General features: G+C 34.7%; 1 protein-coding gene across 10 annotated transcripts in view; it reads right to left on the reverse strand.

Annotated features, from left to right (window-relative positions):
- Positions 1-24,052, reverse strand: part of BCAS3 (BCAS3 microtubule associated cell migration factor) — a 565,907-nt gene that overhangs the window by 359,695 nt on the left and 182,160 nt on the right. For all 10 annotated transcript variants that reach the window (XM_082439975.1, XM_082439967.1, XM_082439969.1 and 7 more), the window contains exon 14: positions 15,733-15,866. In XM_082439975.1, coding sequence (XP_082296101.1) covers positions 15,733-15,866 — 134 coding nt within the window. The remainder of the gene's footprint in view (positions 1-15,732; positions 15,867-24,052) is intronic.

Here is a 24,052-nt window from a genome sequence, read left to right on the forward strand (position 1 = left end):
TTCAAGAGGGTAGAGGGTTAGGAGTGGCACCAAAAACACATGATCTGAATAGCTCTGGGTTCTGGAATTGAGTTTTGAAGTAGGATATACTTACAAAGAAAGGAGCGATGGACTTTCTAATTTAGATATATGCAGATATTCTACTTTTGACATAGATGCATAGATATAAGATGGAAATGATGAGCAAGTAGTTCAGTATGTCAGAAACAACATGAGAGTGAGCAAAAGCCAGTGCAAGAGGTGTCTGGATTTTATTTAAGAAATAGGGAGTCAAGATTTCAATTCTGGAAGGATGATTGTGGGAGTGAATGCAGGGGAATGGATTTGCAGTGGAGATGAGGGTAGTTGAAGGAAAGTTAAGTAGAAGTTTCTTCAACAGACACAGATATAGGACCCTGAAGAGAGGTGGGAAGAGAAAATGTCTCAAAACACCCAAATGACAATCCAAATGTCCGTCATCGGACGAATGGAGAAAAAAGATGTGGCATGTATATATACACAATGGAGTATTTCAGCCACGAGAAAAATGGATATCCTCCTAACTGTGACAGCATGGATGGACCTTGAACACATAATGCTAAACGTGGTAAGTCAGACAGAGAAAGAACTTTACAGTATCACTTATATGTGAAATCTAAGAAAAGCAAACCTGTAAAAAACAGAGTAAAATGGTGGTTACCAGGGGATGCGAGGCGGGGATAAGACTGACCGTGTTTAAGGGTACAAACTTGTAACGAGTAGTAAATAAGCCATAGAGATCTAATGCACAGTATACTGATATAGACAATAATATTGTACAGTTATATAATGTGATAAATATGGGTACAATGGCAATCACATTGCAATGTATAAATGTATCAAAGTAACAAGCTGTACACCTTAAATTTACACAATGTTACATGTCATACTTATTCAATTAAAAAAACCACTCTGATAACAATGAAAAAAAAGAGAAAAAACTTATGTATTTGCAGTGGTTGGCAAACACTACAGGCCATACGGTCTCTCTCAGCTATTTCCCTGCCCTTCCAGTGACAAAGTAGCCATAGAAAACATATGTAAATCAATGAATGCAGCTATGTTTGTAAAAAAAAATTTTACAGAAAAACTGACTGGCCACAAACTTGATCTAGGTAAAGTTAGTCACTAAATTGTATGACATTTATCAGGTACTGAAATACAGAAGTCCCAGTATTTTCAAATTAGCAAACTGAATTTATTACTTTTATCTTGATATCAGTCTAATGATGACAACTTGAACAGAAATGTCTCTATTTTCTTTTATACTTAAAAAAGACAGCTAAGTAAAATTCCATATTGTTCTAACCACAGCCTTTTTTAAAAAAGGCAAATCACAGATACTTAAGAAAGATTTCTATGTTGACTAAATGATAAACTAAAATAATTTTTCATCACGTAAAACAAATGTCAAACCGTGCTTTAAAAAATATAACCCAGACAAAAAAGTATGGTAAAATAAAGATAAGATGTTTGTGAGTAGGATTTAAAACTTGTGAGTAAAACTCCTCAAGCAGTCAAAGAAGCCAATTTTCAGTGTATTAAATCTTCAAATAAGCCTAAATTCAGCTTAAAATCTTGACTAATACTTCAGAAATATTCTACAAGCAAAAGCTATAAGTATTCATCAAAGTACAAGAGCCTGGAATCTTTGAAATAAAAAAGAAATTTTAGTCTTACATCAAAACAGGATATTTCATTGCTAGACAACTGACAGACCAAAATTATCAATACATGGATAAACCCCAAACTGAGCCACATGCCTGCCCATTTCAATTACTGTGACACATCCAAATGACACATTAATGTTATAATTAAAGAATCTCCTGATTCTTTACACTGAGAAATTTAACTCCCAGAAATTCTAGAATTACGAATAAAAAGTCATTCCTCAAGTGCTTTACCTCTCTACTTCACTTACACTAACTTTCAGCTAACTGACTTATAGAAAAGCAGGAGAAAAGGAAGGGGTAGGACAAAGAAAAGTGTAAACAGCAGAAGCAAGAGAAAAGAAACACAGTACCAGACAAATTTAATATTATAGTATCAAATGCATTAACACAAGCCAGAATCAAATATATAAAGAAAACTATCTTTAGGCTTACTGAGTAACTTAGGTTCCATCCACAGCGGAACTAAACCATGTCATCTAAAACCTTTTTCCAAAACACTTATAATCAAGATGACTTCCTGGTCTGTCAATGAAAAGAAGTTTCCTTCTTTCATTTTAAGAATACTTCTGATATGAGGTGGTGCTAACAAACAGTATCAAGGCAAGAAGACAGAATTCCACCTAAAAGCTTACTTAGAAAACTGCTATTAGAGAAGTGATTCTGCTCTGTGACCTTAAAGACACATCAGGATACATAAACGAGCAGAGAAGAGTTGCTAAAGACATCAGCTGTCAAGAAACTAGAGAAAGTTTAATCCTTTAAATAACATTACAGAGGATAACAAGTCGCCTATCCACAAAATGCAAAATGATACAACTGTTCATGTTATCAAACAAGTTGGGTGGTTTTTCATACATTATTAAAAATAAGAAAGACTGGGAACCCTCATTAGGACACTCATTATTATCAATTTGGAGCTTTTAAATAAGCAAATGTCAGAATTCTTAACTAATGAGATACAAATAAGAAATACAGAGTGCTTAATTAAATGTTTTGCAAATTTCTATTAGGTTATATAATTTATTGCTCTTTAAATGTATTATTTGGCATATTTATAACATCTCACACTTGCTTCTTACTGTAATGATGTAAAATTTGGCTATGAGAAACCAATTAGGCGTATAGAAAGCTGAACTATTTGTTCCTTAAAACATACTGCAGCTATATGCCAGTAATTCTAATTTATACAAGTATTTTTTTCAGCAATCTAAATCAATTTCATTGATTTACTAATCCAAACAATATTGGGGGCAACCAAAATCTAATATAGCAGACATATATGGAATCATTACATCCAACATTTTATCAAAACAAACAACCAAAAGAAAAAAAAACCTCGAGTGTATATTTCATTCACAGAACAGGCTGAATTCAAATTTCATATAAAACAAGAGTATTTCAGCACTAGAATTAAGTGTTGCTACATTTAAGCATCTAAGATACAGAAATGAGCATCGCACAACGCTCCCAATTTATGCCGCAAGTTTACACCCCAATCCCAATTAACTAATAATAGCAATTTTAAAATTCAGCGTTATTTTAACATCCTAAAATCTAAAGCAGAGATTCTCTAACTTTTAGTAGACTAAGAAGCACCTAGATTATTTGTAAGAAATACAGATCCGTCGGTCCCACCTTCAGAATTACGATTCAGGAGGTGCTGGGAGGTCTTAGGGGAGACATGACCAAGAATTCTACAGTTTTAGAACTCAGATAATGACTCTGATACTGGCCTGAAGTCTGTAATATGGAGCTAGAAAAAAAAAAAACTTACCAGAAATAGCAGTCCCCCAGCCCCACACCAAACCTTAGAAATTACATAAAAGACACTCTTTTCTAAAAATGAAGTAATGGCAATGATTTCCTAAAGTGTGAGTGGGGCAGAAGATTCACTGAAAAGGGCAGGAGGAAACTTTCTGAGATGATGAAAATGTTCTATACCTTGATTTATGGTTGTATAGATGTAACTAGTGGATGGCAAATAGAACACCCAACCTCCAACCTTCACTCCCTCACCTGCCACCACTACAGATACTTCCTATGTGCTTCCCAAAGCCTCTCTTACAGCAGGTGTTGAAAAGTATCCACTTTCTTGACAAAAGGAATTAACATCACTGAAGCTGTCCTTACTCCTTGAATTCACCTTACTGCTTTGAATTCAGAAATGATGCCCACTGGAGTGGCAATTATAAAGCGATCACAAGAAAAAGAACAAAAAAAGTCACTGAGACGTTGTACCAAAACTGGCGGCAGCCTTCTTGTAAAGTGAGAAAAATAAACCCTGGGTTTTTTTTTTTTTTAAACCATTGTTTTTGTTTCTGTAGGCAAATATATGCCGAATGATTCAATTACTAATTCCCTTTCCAACTCTCTTTTAAAAAGAAAGAAAACCCGAAAGCAGAGAGTACTTGGATAAAAAGTCTCAAATCCCAGAGTGCTATTCTTTCACAAGCCTGTAAGAATGGCAATCAAAACCGTAAAGACAAGTCCCATATCACAAAAACTAACTAGCCAAGGTCCAAGCCTTCAGATGAGGTTATGTTAATGGCAATAAGTTTGCTTGAGAATAAGATGCTTAGAATGGAGATGTGGTAAAGACAGATAATCCACACACACCCTCTATCTCATCTGCCTACTCCCTCCCCATATCAATTCCTCAGATTCATTTATTTATCCAATAATGCATTCATGGGAACCCTATTACATGTTTTGCACTCTTCTAGGTGCTAGAAATTCGAAAATGAGCTATCAAATAAGCAGCATGCTGAACTCTTGGGCATCTATGCCAGAGAAATGAAAACTACGTTCACGTAACATACTCATAATATCCCCAAACTGTAAATAGTCCGGGTGGATGTTTCAACGAACTGTAAAAGTTAGGTTATTTATAATAGGGTAACATGAGGGAAATGGTCAGTATCTTGACAGCAGTGGTGGAGACACAAACCGACATGTGATTAAATTATATACACCTAAACACACACACATACACAAACACACACACACAAGCACAAGCACATCTGGTAAAATCTGAAAAAGATCAGTGCATTGTGCCCATGTCAATATGCTGGTTGTCATATACTCTAGTTTTGCAAAATGTTACCATTGGGATAAACTGGGTAAAGTGTACATGGGATCTCTTAGTACAATTTCTTACAAGTGCCTATGAACCTATGATTATTTCAATAAAAATCTAAACAAACAAAAAAAGCGAATGTGACACCTTGTAAACACCACAAAGCCAGCAGTGCTAGTGCAGCCGGCTCCTGCTGCAGCCTGAACTTGAGTGGAGACAAGGATGAGGGGTGGCCCAAATTCCAAGGAGTGCAGTGTGAACCGCGGCAGCGATGGGAGTGGGGGCAGAAAGAAAGGGGCTGTGGTGCCTGGACACGCGCTGGAAGCTGGTGAGCACAGCACTGCTTATCAGGAAATAACTGGCACCAACACTTGGCCAAGTGAGGAAAAAAGGCCAACGCTCCTGGCTGCCCCCATAGTATCTACAGACTAGCCTCCCCTGCCACCAAGACAGGGGATAATGAGATCCCCTGGCAGCCGTCACTGGAAAAACTGGCATGTGCCCCTTAAACACATTCGTCCATGTTCTCGTGTAGGGGGAAACAGCCCATGCCCTCGTAGGAGGAAAAATACCCTGGAACGAAGTGTAAGCACAGTTCACAGTAGGGAAGAGGAGCTAAGATGACCTTGCGGGTGTACTATTGTTGTCGTTTATGTTGATAAATGTATAACTAGTATTAATGGCTTAATTGATTGTACTTACACGCTTTTAAGTGTCAGGGGGTATCCTCTGCCATGTAGATCGAGGTGACAATGCGACAAGCCCACAACAGCTCACCTACTAGGCTTCCAGTGCCTTCCCATGTTATGTAATAGAAACAACAGAATCCCAGTAGGAAAAAGTTGAGGTAGAGACTTAATGGCTGCTGAAGTACACAGCGGTGTTATCCCAGTACAACATCGCCACCTGCCTGATCCAGCAACCAAGTACGCTCCCTTTTTTTAGATGGCAGCTACTAACCTGCTACCAGGTTCTTGTAACTGAACAACTGACCCATGGAGGCTTTGTGATTTTCCAGACCCACACTGGGATGAGTCAACTCAAATCTGATGATGAGCACGGTGGGAGGGGCCCGACAGGGCTTGCTAGTCAAGTGGGAATGGTATATTCCAGAATATGTTCCAGAATGGCCCTAGGAGCACCTTGTTTTTACCACTACTTTACCACCCACTCTACTGCCTGAAGCAATGCCACTGGTTCTATAAGCCCCTGAATCACAGAGTTTCCTTTAAATGCCTGATTGATGGTTTGGCTAAAATGAAAAGTGATGGTGTCCGCGGGCCCAGGGCAGCTGCACAGCACCAACAAAAACTGTGGATGGACAAACCTAAGGACCAGTCAACACAGCAGGATAATGGAAAGCTGTCACCTCTACTTTGAGGGGTCACTATAACTGTGGACCAATCATGCCCATTCATTTATGTATTATCTATGGATGTTTTTGCACTACAATGACAGAGGTAATACATGTAGAATGCAGAGTTATCTTACAATCTGGCCTTTTAAAGAAAACTCCTGCTTTAGACAAATACTCCAAAGGACTAGAACTGTTATATTTATACCGAAACGTGTCATCTGCCGATGGCCTTGTCAATGGTCTGTTTGCCATGAAGTAGACTACATACCGGCAGATTGCAGATGTCCCTCTTTTAGGGCCATGAGCTGTGCAAGCAAATCATGGCTGGTAACTGAAGAATCTGGGTCACTAATGCCCAAGGTAAGAATCCACCCACTGATGAGAATGACTGGAATCAAGCCACTGATCAGGCCTGCTTTTTGCCCTGCCTTGTACAGTGATTTCCATCTAAATCCATCAATTATAAATCTTTGCCCCATCTATTATCCATTGTTTCATATCACTCAAAGTATACACAATGTCGTAATTTAAAAGCATAAATATACTACAGGTGCTGGGGTTAGTTGTTGAACTATTAGGACAACATAGTTGACAGGACTGCTCAGATATTTGCCCTTTTTTCCTTATTTGTTCTATCAAATGTTGAGAAAGTGTTATTAAACTCAGTTTTAGGTGCACAGACATTTAAATCCTCCTGATAATTTGACTCGAACATTATGAAATATCTCTGGTAATAGTCTTTGTCTTAACCTCTATTTTACTTGATATTAATATAGTCAAATTTTTAATATTCTTACATTTATTATTTGCATGACATACCTTTTAACATGCTTTTACTATCATCATATTAAAGATTCAAAGAAAATCTTTAATAGATAACTTGTTCCTTTAGTTTGAAGTTCTTTAGATTGGAATATATTAAAATTTAATATAATTATTTATATGATTGAATTTTGATGTACCATGTAATGTTGTTTTCTGTTTATCCCCTCTGTTTCTTGTGCCTCTGCTCCTCCCTTTCTGCCTACTTTTGAATTAATTGAACATTTTTTAGAATTCCATTTTATATGAAGTTTTGTCTGTTTAGGTGTAGCACATTGAACCTTGAAATAGTATAGTTCCTTGCTCCCACCGAAGCACCAATGGTCCATTATGCTATAGTTATATGCATTACATGTATACAATATAAACCTGAGAAAATGTTAAAATTTCTTACATATAAAAATTATTTTAACATTAAATTTAAAATTTTAACATTCCTACATATTTTAAATGAATTAAAAGAAAGAGAGAAAAAATCCTCTCTAATAAGAAATTGATCGTTTCTCACATACTTCATTACTTCCAAGATATCCAAGTTTGCTCTGGTATCATTTCCCTGTGCATGATTTCTAGTGTGGATGTGCAAGGTTTATTGCTCACTCCTTCATTCTTAAATGATACTTTTGCTGGATGGAGAATTTTTGATTACCAGTACTTTTTTCTTTCTGTCCTGTAAACATGTTATTCCACTGCCTTCTGACTTCCATAGTTTCTGATGAGAAGTCAACAGTTTGTTCAAATGTTATTTCTCTGTATGTAATGTGTTATTTTCCTCTGGCTACTTGCAAGATTAGCTTTGGTTTTCAGAAAGTTTACTATGATGTTCTTGTTAAACTTGTGTTTTGTCATATTCGATATTTTTTTTTTCAATAAATTTGGAAAGTTTTCCATCTTTATTTCTTCATTTTTTTTTTTTTTCTGCCTCATTCTCTCTGTATCCTCTCCTTCTATACAGATTGAGAGGAATTTTGCTCCAGGATGGATCATACGCAGAGTCTCAACCATACCTGATTTGTATGATTTTGATGAGGAGATCTGAACTTTGGAGCTGATGATATTTTTAAGAAATTTTAGAGTTAGAGGAGATGTTGTAATGTGTTGAGATCTTCAGGGATGTTTGTATGGAGTAAATACATTTTACACATGACATAATCCTGAATTTGAAGGGTCAGAGGGTGGACTGTAGTGAGGTAAATAGTGGCTCTAAAAAAGACACATCCAGATCCTAATCCCTGGAACCTACATACAGTACATTATAGACCCAAAGAGTGACTATTACCTTATATGACAAAATAATGTGATTAATTTCTAGATCTGGAGAAGTCATCCTGGATTATCAGTGTTGACATTAAATGGAATCACAGGTACCCTTATAAGATACAAAGAGGAAAAGACACAGAGAAGGGGAGGAGGAAATGAGATCATAGAGGCAGATACTGGAGTGACGTGGCCATTAAGCAAGAAATGCTGAGGGTCACCAGAAGCTGGAAAAGGCAAAGAACAGATTCTTTGTTATAACTCTAGAGGGAGTGCAGCCTCACCAGCACCTTGATTTTGGACCTTTGCCTTCCAGGACTGTGAAAAAATAAATTTCTGTTATTTTAAGGCAATTTGGTTTTGTTCTGTTATTTTAAGGTAATTTGTTATGACAACCACAGGAAAGAAATGTGGAGTAAATTTGTATATCGTCCAGAACAATGTGAATTTAATGTTGCAGACTGCCTGTAACTGAGGTTGCTGGGTGGAATGGCAAGCTTATGTTAAGATTTTCATAAACTGCCAAACTATTTTCCAGAGTGGCAGTACCATTGTACATTCCCAACAGCACTGTACAGAAGATCGAGTTCCTCCACTCATTGACTTTTTGAGAGTTCCTTAAAATGTGTTGTAGATACCAGACAACTTGTATCTAATCCAAAGGGTTCCTCCTATGTTTTCTTCTAAAAGCTTTATAATCGTAGATTTTATATTTAAATCTGTGATCCAATTTCAGTTAATTTTTGTATATGGGATGAGATATGGATTAACACTTTTTTTTTTGTTTTTTTTTGCACATCAATACCCAGACAGACAGTCTATTACCATTGTTGAAAAGACTAACTTGTCTCCACTTTGCACCTTTGTCAAAAATCAATTGTACATATGTATGGAAACATTCCGGAATGTTATTTAGCTTTAATAAGTCTTATTATCAGGTAGTGGTAACCCTCCAACCTTGTTTTTCTTTTTCAATATTATTTTGCCCAGTATAAGTCCTATGTACTTCCATATGAATTTGAGAATTAGCTTGTCAATTTCTATCCAAAAAATTTTTTTGTAAATCCTGGTGGGATTTTGATGGAGATTGCAATGAATATATAGATCAGTTTGGACAGAAATGATATTCTAACAATATTAAGTATTCCAGCCCAAGAATATGGTTTAACTCTTTTATTTATTCAGGTCTTTATTCTCAGCAATGTTTTATAGTTTTAGAATATAGTCTTGTACATGGTATATAGTCACTATTTTTAAATTTTAACTAATTTTTTTTAAATCACCAATTATTTTTTCCTAGTATGTAGTACCCTGAAGCCTTGTTAAAATCACTTATTAGTTCTAACTTTTTTTGTAGGATCCATTAGATTTTCTACATGTCATCTTTAAATAAACATAATTTTACTTCTTCCTTACTATTATGATGTCATTCTTCCTGTGGCTGCAGATTTCTCTGCAGATCTCAGCGGTTCTTTCTTTGCAGCTTTCATCTCTCTGGTGCTCTGTCCTGAGAACTCGATGATCTTTGTCTCCCTGGACTCTCATCAACAAAGGGAGTCTACTAGGCTCCATCTGGGTTCCCCCTTCTTGCACCATGGACTCTTTTTTCCTGAACTGATCATCAGCTACTATCAATTAATAATATTAAATAGCTAGATACTTTTCCCCTTGAGTATTAAACATACTAATCATATCACTTTGTAGGACTGCTCTGATAAAGTAAAAGTAACACGTATGCAGAGGTTTCAAAAGCAAGTTTACCATTTATCAAAATTAGTATGTTAAGTACAAAAACTACTTGTGTCTGCTTCAGTAAGACTTTACAGAAGTATATTTTTAAAATATTGTAAGGTCTTACTATATACAACTTCATTGATGAAAACTAAGAATATTTTTCTAACTGCATATGTACTTTATGAGGAAATTACTGTCAGATGCAGAGGATATCCCAAGTCACAGATCACAAAACAAGTTAATTCAACATAATTAGATCCACATATTTGATTTCTTTTCTTGCCTGATGAAAGTACCCTCAGAATCCTTGGAAGATTCCAGAAGGACATGATTTTAAAATACTCAAAGACAGATAGATCACTTGCCATACAGATTTCATCATTGGTGCTAAATTTTATATATCATTTCAAAATTACTTTCAGTAGAAGTTTATAAAAATTAATTTTATGGTCATTAATTGAGTTTCCTTAGATCTTGATGTTTGATGTTTAAAATTTCCAGTCTCCTAAATTACAGGGTGTGACATAGAACAACATAATTTTAATAATGTCTATTTGGTTTTCCTACCTGTTAAATAGGAATAGCATTGTCACTAGCAAACATTAGTACCTACAAACATTTGTCCATGTGCAGGGCACTGTTCTACGGATGAGAGACACCAAGAAGCTTAAGCAAGATCTCTATTTCCGGTTGGATATAAAGGTAAATTAAGTGACAAATAATTCTAATGCAAAAGAGGTATCAAAAATAGGTATAAATTTTTTTTAAAAGGTGTGGGTGCTTAAAATAATTCTAGTAGATTGTAGCTGAGGTACAGCATATCAGTAAGTAGGGAGGGCAGGACAGGGATTAAAAAACCAGAGTTAAGAAATAAAATGTGCCCTGTATTGTACAACACAGGGAATACAGCCAGTATTTTTAGTAACTATAAATGGAACATAACCTTCAAAAACTGTGAATCACTGTGTTGTAACATATAATATTGTACATCAACCATACTTCAACGAAAAAAAAATTTTTAAAAGAAATAAAATGTGCCCAGCAGCATGTTGAAATAGTAAATCTTTACCTAAAATGCTCACCTAATTAAAAACTTCCATGCAAAAGAAACAAAAACAAATGGTTACTAAATAAGAGTAAGCAAGTTCATTGTACCAGAAAGTTAAGGACACTGTCAAAGAATAATGGAGATAGGTCAAAAGTACGTAGATGTCAAGCTAATAGGCTCCAACTGGCCAAATCTGGGGTATTCTGAGTATTAAAATAATTATTGAATGACTATAACCAATCTAATAAAGAATCTATTCAATCAAATGATATATGTAAATAAAAGAAGTAATACAAAGCTTGATGAGGAATGGGATATTTACATAGTTTTAACTGACTTCTCTTAACCCGCTATCCGCCCAGGGCACAGCATAGAGGCAGCAGACTAAAATGTCCTTCTCCCAATCTTCCCCTGAAAGAAGTACATTTGCGTACTTTAAAGACCACTGCCAGCTTCCTATCAGTCTGCATCTAGGTGCTGAGATACACACCACATTAACAAAATGAAATATGATCATCCCAATAGATGCAGAAAAAACATTTGACACAATTCAACATCCATTCATAATAAAAACTCAGTAATGTGGGTATAGAGAAAATGTACCTCAACATAATAAAGGCCATATATGACAAGCCCACACCTAACATCATACTCAATGGTGAAAAGCTGAAAGCTTTCGCTTTAAGATGTGGAGCAAGACAAGGGTGCCCATTTGTGATTCTTTTATTAAACACAGTACTGGAAGTAATAGCCAGAGTGCTTAGGCAAGAAAAAAATAAACAAGTAAAAGTCTTTCAAACTGGAATGGAAGAAATAAAACTGTCTCTATTTGAAGATGACATGATCTTATATATACAAAACCCCTAAACACTACACCAAAAAACTTATAAAACTAATAAACAAATTCAGTAAAACTACGGGATACAAAATCAGTTCTGTTTCTTCACACTAATAACAAACTAACAGAAAGAGAAATTAAGAAAATAATCCCATTTACAGTTGCATCAAAAAGAATAAAATATGTAGGAAAATTTAACCAATGCGGTGAAAGACCTGCACACTGCAAACCATAAGACACTGATGAAACAAACTGAAGAAGACACAAATAAATGAAAAAATAATCCATGCTCATGAATTACAAGAATTAATACTGTTAAAATGTCCATACTACCCAAAGCAATCTACAGATTCAATGCAATCTCTATCAAAATTCAAATGGCATTTTTCACAGAACTAGAACAAAAAATCCTAAAATTTGTAGGAACTACCAAAGACCCCAAATAACAAAAGTGATCATGACAAAGAAGAACAAAGTTGGAAGCATCAAGTTCCTTGATTTCAAACTATATTACAAAGCTAAGGTAATAAAAACAGCACGGTATTGGGGTAAAAACAGATGCTAGCAGTAGAGCAAAATAAGAAAGTAAAAAAAAGGGGGTATTATTAACAAAGAAAAGACTGCAACTATCACTTGTATAGGTATACATTGTTTTAGATTTCCGACCTAATGTAACAAGAAAAATAAAATTGAAAACAGTCAAAAATTATCATAATTGTCAGAAAGTATGTTCTACTTATAAAATCCAAGAAAATGTTACTGAAAAAGTATTGGATCTTACAGTAGAGTCTAGCAAAGCAGGAAGATACAAATCTAATACAAAACAATCTATAGTTTATGATACCTCAGCAATAAATAACATTGGATGCAAAAATTCTACATTTAATGATGTGAATTCTAACTGTATTAAAATGTAATTTCAATGCAATCCAAATAAAAAACTTCAAAATATTCTTTATATAACTCAATAGGGTTACTCTAAAATGCATTTCAATGAGAAAATGCCAAAGAATAGCTGGAAAAGTTTTTGAAAATGAACAATAAATCTGCTAAAGTAAAACAGCATAATGTTGGTAAAAGGTACTGCTTTATTTTTACTTTCTATTAGAGGAATTTTTTTTTTTTTGGCCACGCTGCACAACTTATGGGATCTTAGTTCCCCAACCAGGGATCGAACCCAGTCCCCCTGTGGTGAAAGTGCTGAGTCCTAACTACTGGACCGCCAGGGAATTCCCTAGAAGAATTTCCTGATATACACTAAGTGCAGAGATTGCTATAATGAACCACCAATATCAGCATCACCCAGCTTTGCATATTGTGTTCAATCTATCTCTTAGTTTGTTTTGTTTTGCCAGAATATTTAAAAGCAAACTAGAGATATCATATCATATTGTTTCACCAATAACTACTTCAGCATGACTTCAGGTTATATGCCTAATAGATTAGGGCTTTAAAAAAAAAAGTAACACAATTACAGACCCAGCAAAATAAACTGGTTAAAATCATGTAACTCCCAGTTCAAGGTCAATTTTCTCTGTCTCAAAAATGTCTTTTTTATACCTTGTTTAAATTAGGCTCCAAACAAAGTTCACATATTGAATTTAGTTGGTAAATTGATATGTCTTTTAAGACTCTTGTAATCAACATAACCATATCCCTACTTGTCATGTATTTGTTCTTTTATCTAACCAACACTCCCCTATAGCTAGACTATTTTAAAGCAAACTCCACACTCTTGTATGAATCACAAAAAAATAAGGATATTAAATTCCTTAATAGTATCTACTAAGCCAAATGTTCAAATCTCACCATTTGTATGAAAAATGTATTTTCATACTTGATTTGTATGAAACAGGAGTCAAACAAGGTCCACACCTTCTACTTAGATATTATTCTCTAAAATTACTTCTAAGCCCTGCCACACAGCCTGCTTTTTGTAATGAACTTCCCACATTTTAGATTTCACTAGTTGCACTCTCATGGTATTTAACTTGTCCCTCTATCTATGTATTTTGTTTAATGTGCTAATTAACAAAATTAATTAGCCGGTTTGCAAGGCAGAAATAGAGACACAGATGTAGAGAACTAACGTATGGACACCAAGGGGAGAAAGCGGGATGGGGTGGTGGTGGGATGAACTGGGAGATTGGGATTGACATATATACACTAATATGTATAAAATAGATAACTAATAAGAACATGCTGTATAAATAAATAAATAATTTTTTTTTTTAAGAAGTGCTCATTGTATCTAGTGGCTGAATTAAATTCAGGTTTAATTTCATAGACGATGTTGTATACATCCTAATTACATCATATTCGGAAGCACATGATATAGGTAGGACTGTTCCACATTGCTAACATTAAGACTCATTAGCCAAAACCACACACAGATGTTTGTTGCCTAGGTATATTGTTTCATTAGAAATAGCAACACAGTAATTCTTATATTTCTACATTTTTTAAAAACTGAGGTACAACTGACATGTGACATTAGTTTCAGGTGCATACCATAATGTATATATTATAAAATGATCAACAAAATAAGTCTAATTTCCAACATCTTTTATTCTGAAATTCCTCAATAAGGAAAAACTTTCCCTCATCAACTACTTGGTCATCTTATTAAATTGATACAAGAAAGGCAGGGTACTTTCTCTTTAATTATCAATTTTTAGAATAATGAGTTTGCAAACAAGCAACATACAGTAATGTCCAATACCTTGTTTTTAAGTATCATTATAAATCATGGGTTTATATATATTAAAGATGTTTCATTCTATTATAGAAAATTTAATGCAAAGTCATGAAAAACAACATTTTAGACTATTGGGAAAGAATGGACTAGTCAATAAATGTTGTTGGGTCAATGAGCTATCTTTCAGAATAAACTATATACAGAAGTGTACTGGTATATGCATACCCACAGGCTCTGTGAAAGAATATTTGGGATTTAAGGCTATTAAAAACCATCTCAGGGACTTCCCTGGTGGTCTAGTGGGTAAGAATGCAAGCTCCCAGTGCAGGGGGCCTGGGTTCAATCCCTGGTCAGGGAACTAGATCCCGCATGCACGCCACGACTAAGACCTGGTGCAGCCTAAATAAATAAATAAATAATTAAAAAAAAAAAAAAAAAAAAACCATCTCAGTATCTACCAAGTGATACTAAGAGTATTAAATACATGTAATACACTCAGCATGGTGCTTAATTCAAATGCTCATTAAATTATATATATGGATGTGTGTGTGCACATGCACGCGCACGCATATGTGAGCAGTGATGTGCTGGTAAATGTTAAAAACTGGCTCCCTAAAGAAGAAATAGCCCTGATTTTTAGTGTTGCTGATTTCCACTGTGTAACCACTCCTAACGTGGATGATTTCAATCTACCAATATAATGTCACTACATCCAGAATTGGGGCTAGATGTGCATAACTGATTCTCACTAGCAACTGTGAGCTGGCTCCAGCATACCACTGAATATTATGCATATAAGTTATATACATTATAAAACTCGATTATTTTCTGGTATATGTGAATATGTATATATTTACATGTATGTGTGTGTGTATGTATGCACGTATAGAATCAAAATGCCTAGGAGAAGGTCTGGAGAGATGGTTATCATATGGATGACAGCGTTTTCTCTGAGGCTAGAAATGGTATTATGCTAGGGGGAGAAGGATAAATGGAACTTCTGTCTTATCAACATTCATTGAATTGTTTACCTACTGCTTATATATTTACTGGATCAAAATAGGATAAAAACTCTTAATTATCTGACCCAGTCTAAAGAACAATATGAACTCACTAACATTAACGTTAAGCTCCAATACGATACAAATAACAAGCTGGATTAGACATCATATTACACAAAGAAAACATCTTCTGAAAAATATACAACTTACTTTGGCTTCAGTTTCTCCCCTGTGAAGAGTATACAGATGATGGACAGCACTTTGTGATGAGGACCAAGGATGAGTCAAAATTTGGAAGACATGGAAGTCATGGCCAAGGGTATCTGTTGTGACTAGAAGCATTCCTAAAGGACACACCAAAACAGGGTAAAAATATAAACCATTATGTATGTGGATGAAATATTTTCACAAAGCATTCATCATGATTTAAAACATTACCAAAGGGAAAAAATGACCAAATACATAAGAAACTTCCCAAAATAAAAAAATTAAAACACAGGATCTTTTTCCTATGGGAATACAAAACCTAACACCACATCAGTATACAAGCATAGTGACATACTACATATCCAGGTTTTGTGATGTTCTCATACAACTAGTAGAGAAAAGTTTAAATGCCTGAATTTACAGAGTTCACAAGCATTTTCAGATAGCAAATCTGATAACAAAGAATGCAAAAGACTTTCCTCCATGGAATTAAAGCCACTTCCACTTTTTCCATTTCTCAAAACCTGAATTATAAGTTCCAATTTATCTACTACTACAACTAGTAATATCTTACTCAATTCACCAGTTTAAAACTTGTCTCTACTCTAGCATAATATTTACTTAAATTCCCAACAGTGTCTTTCACAAAGCAAATTTTTTAAAATTAATTAATTATTTTTTTTTGGCTGTATTGGGTCTTCGTTTCTGCGCGAGGGCTTTCTCTAGTCGCGGCAAGTGGGGGCCACTCTTCATCACGGTGCGCAGGCCTCTCACTGTCGCGGCCTCTCTTGTTGCGGAGCACAGGCTCCAGACGCGCAGGCTCAGTAGTTGTGGCTCACGGGCCCAGTTGCTCTGTGGCATGTGGGCTCCTCCCAGACCAGGGCTCGAACCCATGTCCCCTGCATTGGCAGGCAGATTCTCAACCACTGCACCACCAGGGAAGCCCCACAAAGCAAATTTTGATGAGATGTCATAGCTAAGAATTCTGTGCCCAACACAAGTCACAAAAATTTTGTTTTCCTGTCCAATTTCTCAGTTTTGTATTTAACCTTTAGGTCTATCATCCATTTTGCATTAATTTTTGTATAAAGTGTGAGGTATAAGACAAATTAAATTTTTTGCAAATAATGTCCAATTGTTTCAGCAGGATTACTTGAACAGACTATTCTTTATCCATTAAATGTTTAATCTACTCTAAATCCATTGTCAACATGCCAAAGATCAACTGACTATATTTGTGTAGTTCTTCTTCCAGAAGTTCTATTCTGTTCCATTGATTTCTATGTTTATACTTTCAATAATACCACATTTTCTTAATTTAAGGTAACTTTGAAGGAAACTTTGAAATCAAGTAAAGCAGGTCCTCGTTTCCTAACCTTTTTCAAGATTGTTTTAGCTATTCCAATTCCTTTGCCTTTCCAAACACAGATTCAGCTTTTTGATATCTACAAACAATGGCGATAATGGACATCTTAACAATATTGATTCTTCTGATCTATGAACACCTCATATTTCTTTAATTTTTTTAAAATTTATTTTATTTATTTATTTTTGGCTGTGTTGGGTCTTCGTTGCTGTGCACGGGCTTTCTCTAGTTGTGGCCAGCAGGAGCTACTGTTCGTTGAGGTGTGCAGGCTTCTCATTGCAGTGGCTTCTCTTGTTACAGAGCATGGGCTCTAGGCATGTGAGCTTCAGTAGTTGTGGCATGTGGGTTCAGTAGTTGTGGCTCATGGGCTCTAGAACGCAGGCTCAGTAGTTGTGGCACACGGGCTTCGTTGCTCCATGGCATGTGGGATCTTCCCAGACCAGAGCTCGAACCCATGTCCCCTGCATTGACAGGCGGATTCTTAACCACTGCGCCACCAGGGAAGCCCCAACACCTCATTTTCTTGATATGTGTGTTCTTTGACATTTTTTTTTCTTGTTCAGCACATTGATTATAAATATATTTTCTTAGAGCTACTATAAATGGTACTCTATTTCAATTATCAATTTTTCCTTGTTAGTATATAGAGATATAATTGACATTTATATATACTTGTGTGCATACCTATATAGTCTGCCAATTCTAGGAGTTTTTATGTAGATTACATGGAATTTTCTTTCCAAACATATAGTATGTGAAAAGACATAGTTTGATTTTTTTCCTTTCCAAACCGCATGCCTTTTTTTTCTTTTTCTTGACTTACTACATTTGCTGAGGTAAACAGGAATGGTGAGAAGCAATATTCATGCCTTGTTCTATATTTTAGGAGAAAGTATTCAATCTTTAAGTATGATACCAGCTGTAGGTTTTTTGTAAATGCCCTGTATCAAGTTAAGGACATTCCTTTCTACTTGTAATTTGTTGAGAGTTTTAATAATGAACAGATGTCAAATTTTTCTAGTGCTTTTCTGCACCTATGAGATGATTACCTGGTTTTTCTTCTTTGGTCAATTAATATGGTAAATTTTAATAATGAAAAGTTATCAAAAGTGGAACAATCTTGCATTCCTGGGATAAACTCCACTTGGTCAAAATCCTTTATTACATGCAGTTGCATTGAATTAGCTAAAATTTTGTTGAAGATTTTCGTGACTGTGTTCCTGAGGGATACTGATTTGTAGTTTTCTTTTCTAATAATGTGTTCGTCTATTTCTGGTATCAGGGTAAAGCTGGTCTTGTTGCAGAATGTTCCTTTTATTTTCCAGAAGAAATACTTAAATAAATTTCCAGTAGAATTTGCCAGTAAAACTATGTGGGCCTTTTTGTGTGTGTGTGAAGATTTTTAGATATTAATAGTAATTTAATTTCTCTTTAATTTAAATTTTGTTCATTTAAAATGTAAAATGTAATTTTTCTTCTTGGAGGAATTACTCCCTATAACTCAAGGATACTGTCTGTAGGGTCTTTAGTACACTTTTTCATTCACGATACCGAAAATTTGTGTCCTTTCTCTTCATTTCTTGGCAGTCTAGCTAGATCTTTTCAAGGAAACCATTTTGGTGTCATTGGTTTTCTCTTTTCCATTTCACTGATTTCTCTTATCTTCCTCCTTTTGCTATAACGACCTTCTACTACTATATCCTTCATTTTACTTGCTTTAGTTATATTTCCTCTTTCTTTTTTCAAGTTTCTTAAGGTTGAAGCTTAGATTACTGTGTCAGCAAGATATGTTTTTTAGTTTCCAAATGTTTGGGTATCTTCCAGGTATCATTCATATATTGATTTCTAGTTTAATTTCATTACAACAAGAAATTAGTTTTATGTCTCAGAATGATATATCTTGGTAACTGTTCAATGTACACTTGAACACCTGGTATGTCTTATCAGTGTCAATTTAATTTAACTGATAGTGTTATTTGGGTCTTCAACATCCTTACTTACTGATTACCTGCTTTTGTGTTCTATTACTGCATAGAAGTTAACATCTCCAAGCATAATCATAAATATGCTTTTTTTCCCAGTTATATAAGCTCCCTAAATTTCAGACCTTTTTTTTTAATATAAATTTACTTACTTACTTACTTATTTATTTATGGCTGTGTTGGGTCTTTGTTGCTGAGCGCAGGCTTTCTCTAGTTGCGGTGAGCGGGGGCTACTCTTAGTTGCGGTGCACGGGCTTCTCATTGTGGTGGCTTCTCTTGTTGCGGAGCATGGGTTCTAGGCATGCAGGCTTCAGTAGTTGTGGCTCGCGGGCTCTAGAGCACAGGCTCAGTAGTTGTGGTGCACGGGCTTAGTTGCTCCACAGCATGTGGGATCTTCCCGGATCAGGGCTCAAACCTGTGTCCCCTGCATTGGCAGGCGGATTCTTAACCACTGTGCCACCAGGGAAGCCCCAGACCTACATTTTTTTAAGTTCATACACACTTAGGATTATTATGAGTTTTTGGTGAATTACCTCTTTTATCATAATGTCCCATTTTAACCCTAATATTTCCCTTGTTCTGAAGTAAACTTTTTCTGATATTCATATCACCACTTCTGTTTTGCATTGATTGGTATATGCATGGTATACACTTTTTTATTATTTTGCTTTCACAATCAATATATTATAAAATGACTGTGTTTTGGACAATAATCGGGATCTAGTTCTGGGGTTTTTTATTCCAATCTCAGACTTTTAATTGCTGTTTGTACATCATTCACATTTAGTGTGACTTATGGGTAGGGATGAATTTACGTCTACCATTTTGTTATTTTTTTATTGTACCCTTTTTTCTGATTATATCCTTGGTTTTTTTTCCTTTTTTTAAAATTTTTGTTTTATATTGGAGTATTGTTGATTAACAATGTTGTGTTAGTTTCAGGTGTACAGCAAAGTCATTCAGTTATACCTATATATGTATCTATTCTTTTTCAAGTTACTTTCCCATTTAAGTTATTACTGAATATCGAGCAGAGTTCCCTGTGCAATACATAGGTCCTTGTTGATTATATATTTTAAGTTGTACCCTTGTTTTTGATTTTTGTTTATTTATCTGCTCTTGCTTCCTTCCCATTCTTTGGATAATTTCACTATTTTTAATATCCAATTTTAATTTGTCTATTGGTTTTTACTAGTTGTTCCAGAGATTATAATACACATATTTAAATTTGTGTGTGTTTGTTAATCTTTTGTCCAGAATTTTTATTTGTTTTCTGTGGGAAACAGAAGCAGAATCATATTTTTTAATTCCTAAAACTTTTCTTTGCTGAAAGAAAAGATTATGAAAGAATATTAAGCATCTGTGGAAAGATAAAATAGGCATTTATATGGGAAGATGAAGTATATTTGAGTTTGCTATTTATTGGCTAATATAAGGTATAGCTCTAGTCATTACATTAGATTAAAACATAGCAATATTAGATGACAGTGTCTTGGCTATTTCCAAGAGAATATATTTTAGATGATGAAAAGTGTCATTTATTGAGATCTACTTCAAATCTCTAACATTTTATATAACACTGCCACCCACTCTATGCCTAGCTATCATCATGAGGTCACTGACATACTTAATAATCTTTCCATATTGTTGTTGTTATTCAAACAATAAATTTCTAAGATGGGACATGTTCTTTTTTGTGGACAGTATTTCTTGACTCCTACTTTTTGCTTAGTTGTGGTAAGTTTGAATTATCACAATTCTACTACTATGTTCCGATTCCACATTCCCACAAAATTATTTTCTGCATATGACAAACAATTCAGTGGAAACATTCTAACAGCAAATGTGATGAACTCATATTTATATATTACTCATCTACTGAACATAAACTTCACTTGGTTTCTTTTATTAGCATATCAATATTTTACTCATAATTAGCATTCAAATAATAGTCCCTATTATGCAAATCAAAACTATTATTGTTTTGCATATGAATGATAATCACAGACGAAAACTTTTCAACGTGCTCCTAGTTCTACAAACTGACATTAATATCTGTTTGGTTTCTAATATGCAAAACAAATTGAAATTTTTAGAGAATTAGTCCTTTGAAAATTTATCCATATTATCGTCTGTGTATCCTGTCTCAAAAGCTTTCTTTTTCCACTTCTCCATGCAAATGTGGCTTCTATAATCCAGCAATGAGCTCACTTTTTTGACAAAACTTTAAAATAATTTTTTTTTTAATTTTTAAAAAGTAGAGAGGAAAGGAAGAAATAGCTAGTATAGTACTATACCAATAAAATGCTTTCTTTTAATTTGTAATTTCCTCTTTTGCACATCTGCTGGGAGAAATGACAAGCTTCTTTTTTCTAGAAAACAAGTTAAAAAGCAGATATACATAAAAGGAAAGACTTGTACAGAGTAGACTGTGGCTTGAGAACTATTTATGCAGCATCAGAAGACTAAACCAGACTCTAGCCTGGCCATAAACTAAACCCACGCCCCAAATGAGGTGCCAAGCCACAAAAAGCATTTGCGTCATCTGGGAATACAAGGAAAAGAAGGACTTCTAATTATAGGGCCTGGAAGCGGAAGCCTAGAGTGATTAGCTGTTTAGGCGCTGCTGTATGTTTATCTGGAAGCTTCCTCTCCTTCACTCTCAACCTTAAGTTTGATAGATGAGCGTTAGCATTAGAGGGTGGGGACTAAAGCTGCTGATGGTACATGGTGTTCTCCAAAATCTGAGGTAGCTGGAGACTGAACATTAAGGCTTTTGCGGCCTCATAAGAACATAAGTCTTTTCAACTGGGCGTCAGCTGGTTAACCCGAAAGGCAAAATTAAAGAGTAGCAAACCTTGACTGGGCATATGCTATAAAATCTTGGAAACATGAGTAGGGAAGCCTTTTTTGCTATATACTATTTATAACACCTACCTAATTATATGGTTCTTTATCACATACACACATATGAACTGGAAGACAAATTACCAGCTATTCACACTCTCTCCAAAAAGAGACATATGCTGGGTCATATAGAATCTTTACAGGAACTCAGATTATTATCACTCATAAAATAACTGTATGTTTTAGTATTAACTCTTGTGAATTTAATACTTCCCCATCAATACTTATACAGATGGAAACTTAAAAATTATTAAAGTTTGTAATCTTTAAATATCCTAACATCTTCATTTAAATAATTATTTTCTTCCTTTCATTTTGCATCATGAAATTGTTAAGCTTCTAAAGACATCTTTGGCCATATCCAATAGGTAAATATTCTAGTATTCATTACTTTCAACAGTTTATTCATCCAACAGACATAGAGGAAAAGTGGTAAATGTCTATGTGTACCCTTATTGTTCCAAGTGGCTGGATATATTTCTTGTCACAAGCCAGAATAATTTTTAAACTGTATTAACCTTTACTAATGTGTAATTTATATAAAACACACTCATTTAAAGTGTACAGTTTGATGACTATGACAAGTATGTATACCTATGCAGCTACTACCATAATCAAGATAGAGAACATGTGAAAAAACTCCCTTGTGTCCACTTGCAGTCCATCCCCGCCCCATCGCCTGGCCCCAGGCAACCACTGATTGGCTTTCTGTCATTATGAATTAATATTGCCTACTTGGGCATTTCATGTAATGGAATCATGTAATATTTTGCTAAACCTATTCACTACAGGTAAGAGTAGTCCGTGCACTTATTTATATTATTGAGTAGTGTTCCATTATATGGATATATGACAATTATATATCCATTAAGCAGTTGATTCTTGTTTTTGGCTGTTGTGGAGATTCAACTACAAGCCTCTCTGTGGACATATGTTTTCATTTCTCTTAGGTGAATATTTAGGAGGGGAATTGCTGGGTCATACGAAAGAAACTGGGAAAATGTTTTTCCAAAGCGGCTGTATCATTTTACCTTCCCGTGAACTCCATAATTTTGCAACATTTGGTATTGCCGCTCTTTTTAAATTTAATCACTTCAGTGAGCACTTGGTTTCTTGTGGTTTAAATATGCTATGTTCCTTGGTGATCAGTGATGTTGGGGTGCTAAGTGGCTATTTACATATTTTCTTTTGTGACATGATTGCTCAAATCTTTTGCCCATTTTAAATTGTTTGGTCTTTATTTCATATACATTAAAAGTATATTTATATTACATTATAAAATACATATAAACTTATATATGTATATATTTATCTCAAATATTTTCTCCCAGTTTATGGCATCCCACTTCATTTGCTTAACCGTATGTTTCCCAAAAGGTTTAATGAAGACCAATCTGACGGTTTGTTTTTTTGGTGTCCTATCTAAGAAATCTTCCCCTATCCCTCCTGGGTCACAATAATATAATCCTTCTGTTTTCTTAGGTTTATAGTTTCAGGTTTTAAGTTAAGTCTATGATAGATTTTGAGTTAAATTTTTGTGTATGGTGTTAAAGAAAAGTTTATTTTTCCCAAACAGATATGCCAGGTGTTCTAGCACCATTTTTTGAGAAAACTATGCTATCCCTAACGAATTACTTGACACTTTGGTTGAAAATCAAAAGACCATAAGTGTTTGATCAATTTCTGGATTCTATTCCATCCATCTATGACTATATTTACCCAAAACCATCTTTTCTACATTACTGTAGATTTATCAAGTAAGTCAGAAATTTAGGTAGTTTCAGTTTTTAAAATTTACTCATCTTTTTCAAGATTGATTTAACTATTTTAGATCCTTTGAATCTCCATATAATTTTAGAATAAGCTTCCGTTGATTATTTTTGGTTTAAACATTCACTTTTAATAAAGCTAACTATTAGTGAACAATATTAACACAAAACACTCATAGGATACCAAAGCACAACAGTGATAAAACATTTTTATGAAAACATGGTTTTCTACCATAATTGAATTAATGAGTTTTCTCACCATATAATTAATTGTAACAGCACAACATAGAAGGTCACTA

This window comes from Balaenoptera physalus (assembly GCF_965194825.1).
Source record: "Balaenoptera physalus genome assembly, chromosome: 20".
NCBI lineage: Eukaryota > Metazoa > Chordata > Mammalia > Artiodactyla > Balaenopteridae > Balaenoptera > Balaenoptera physalus.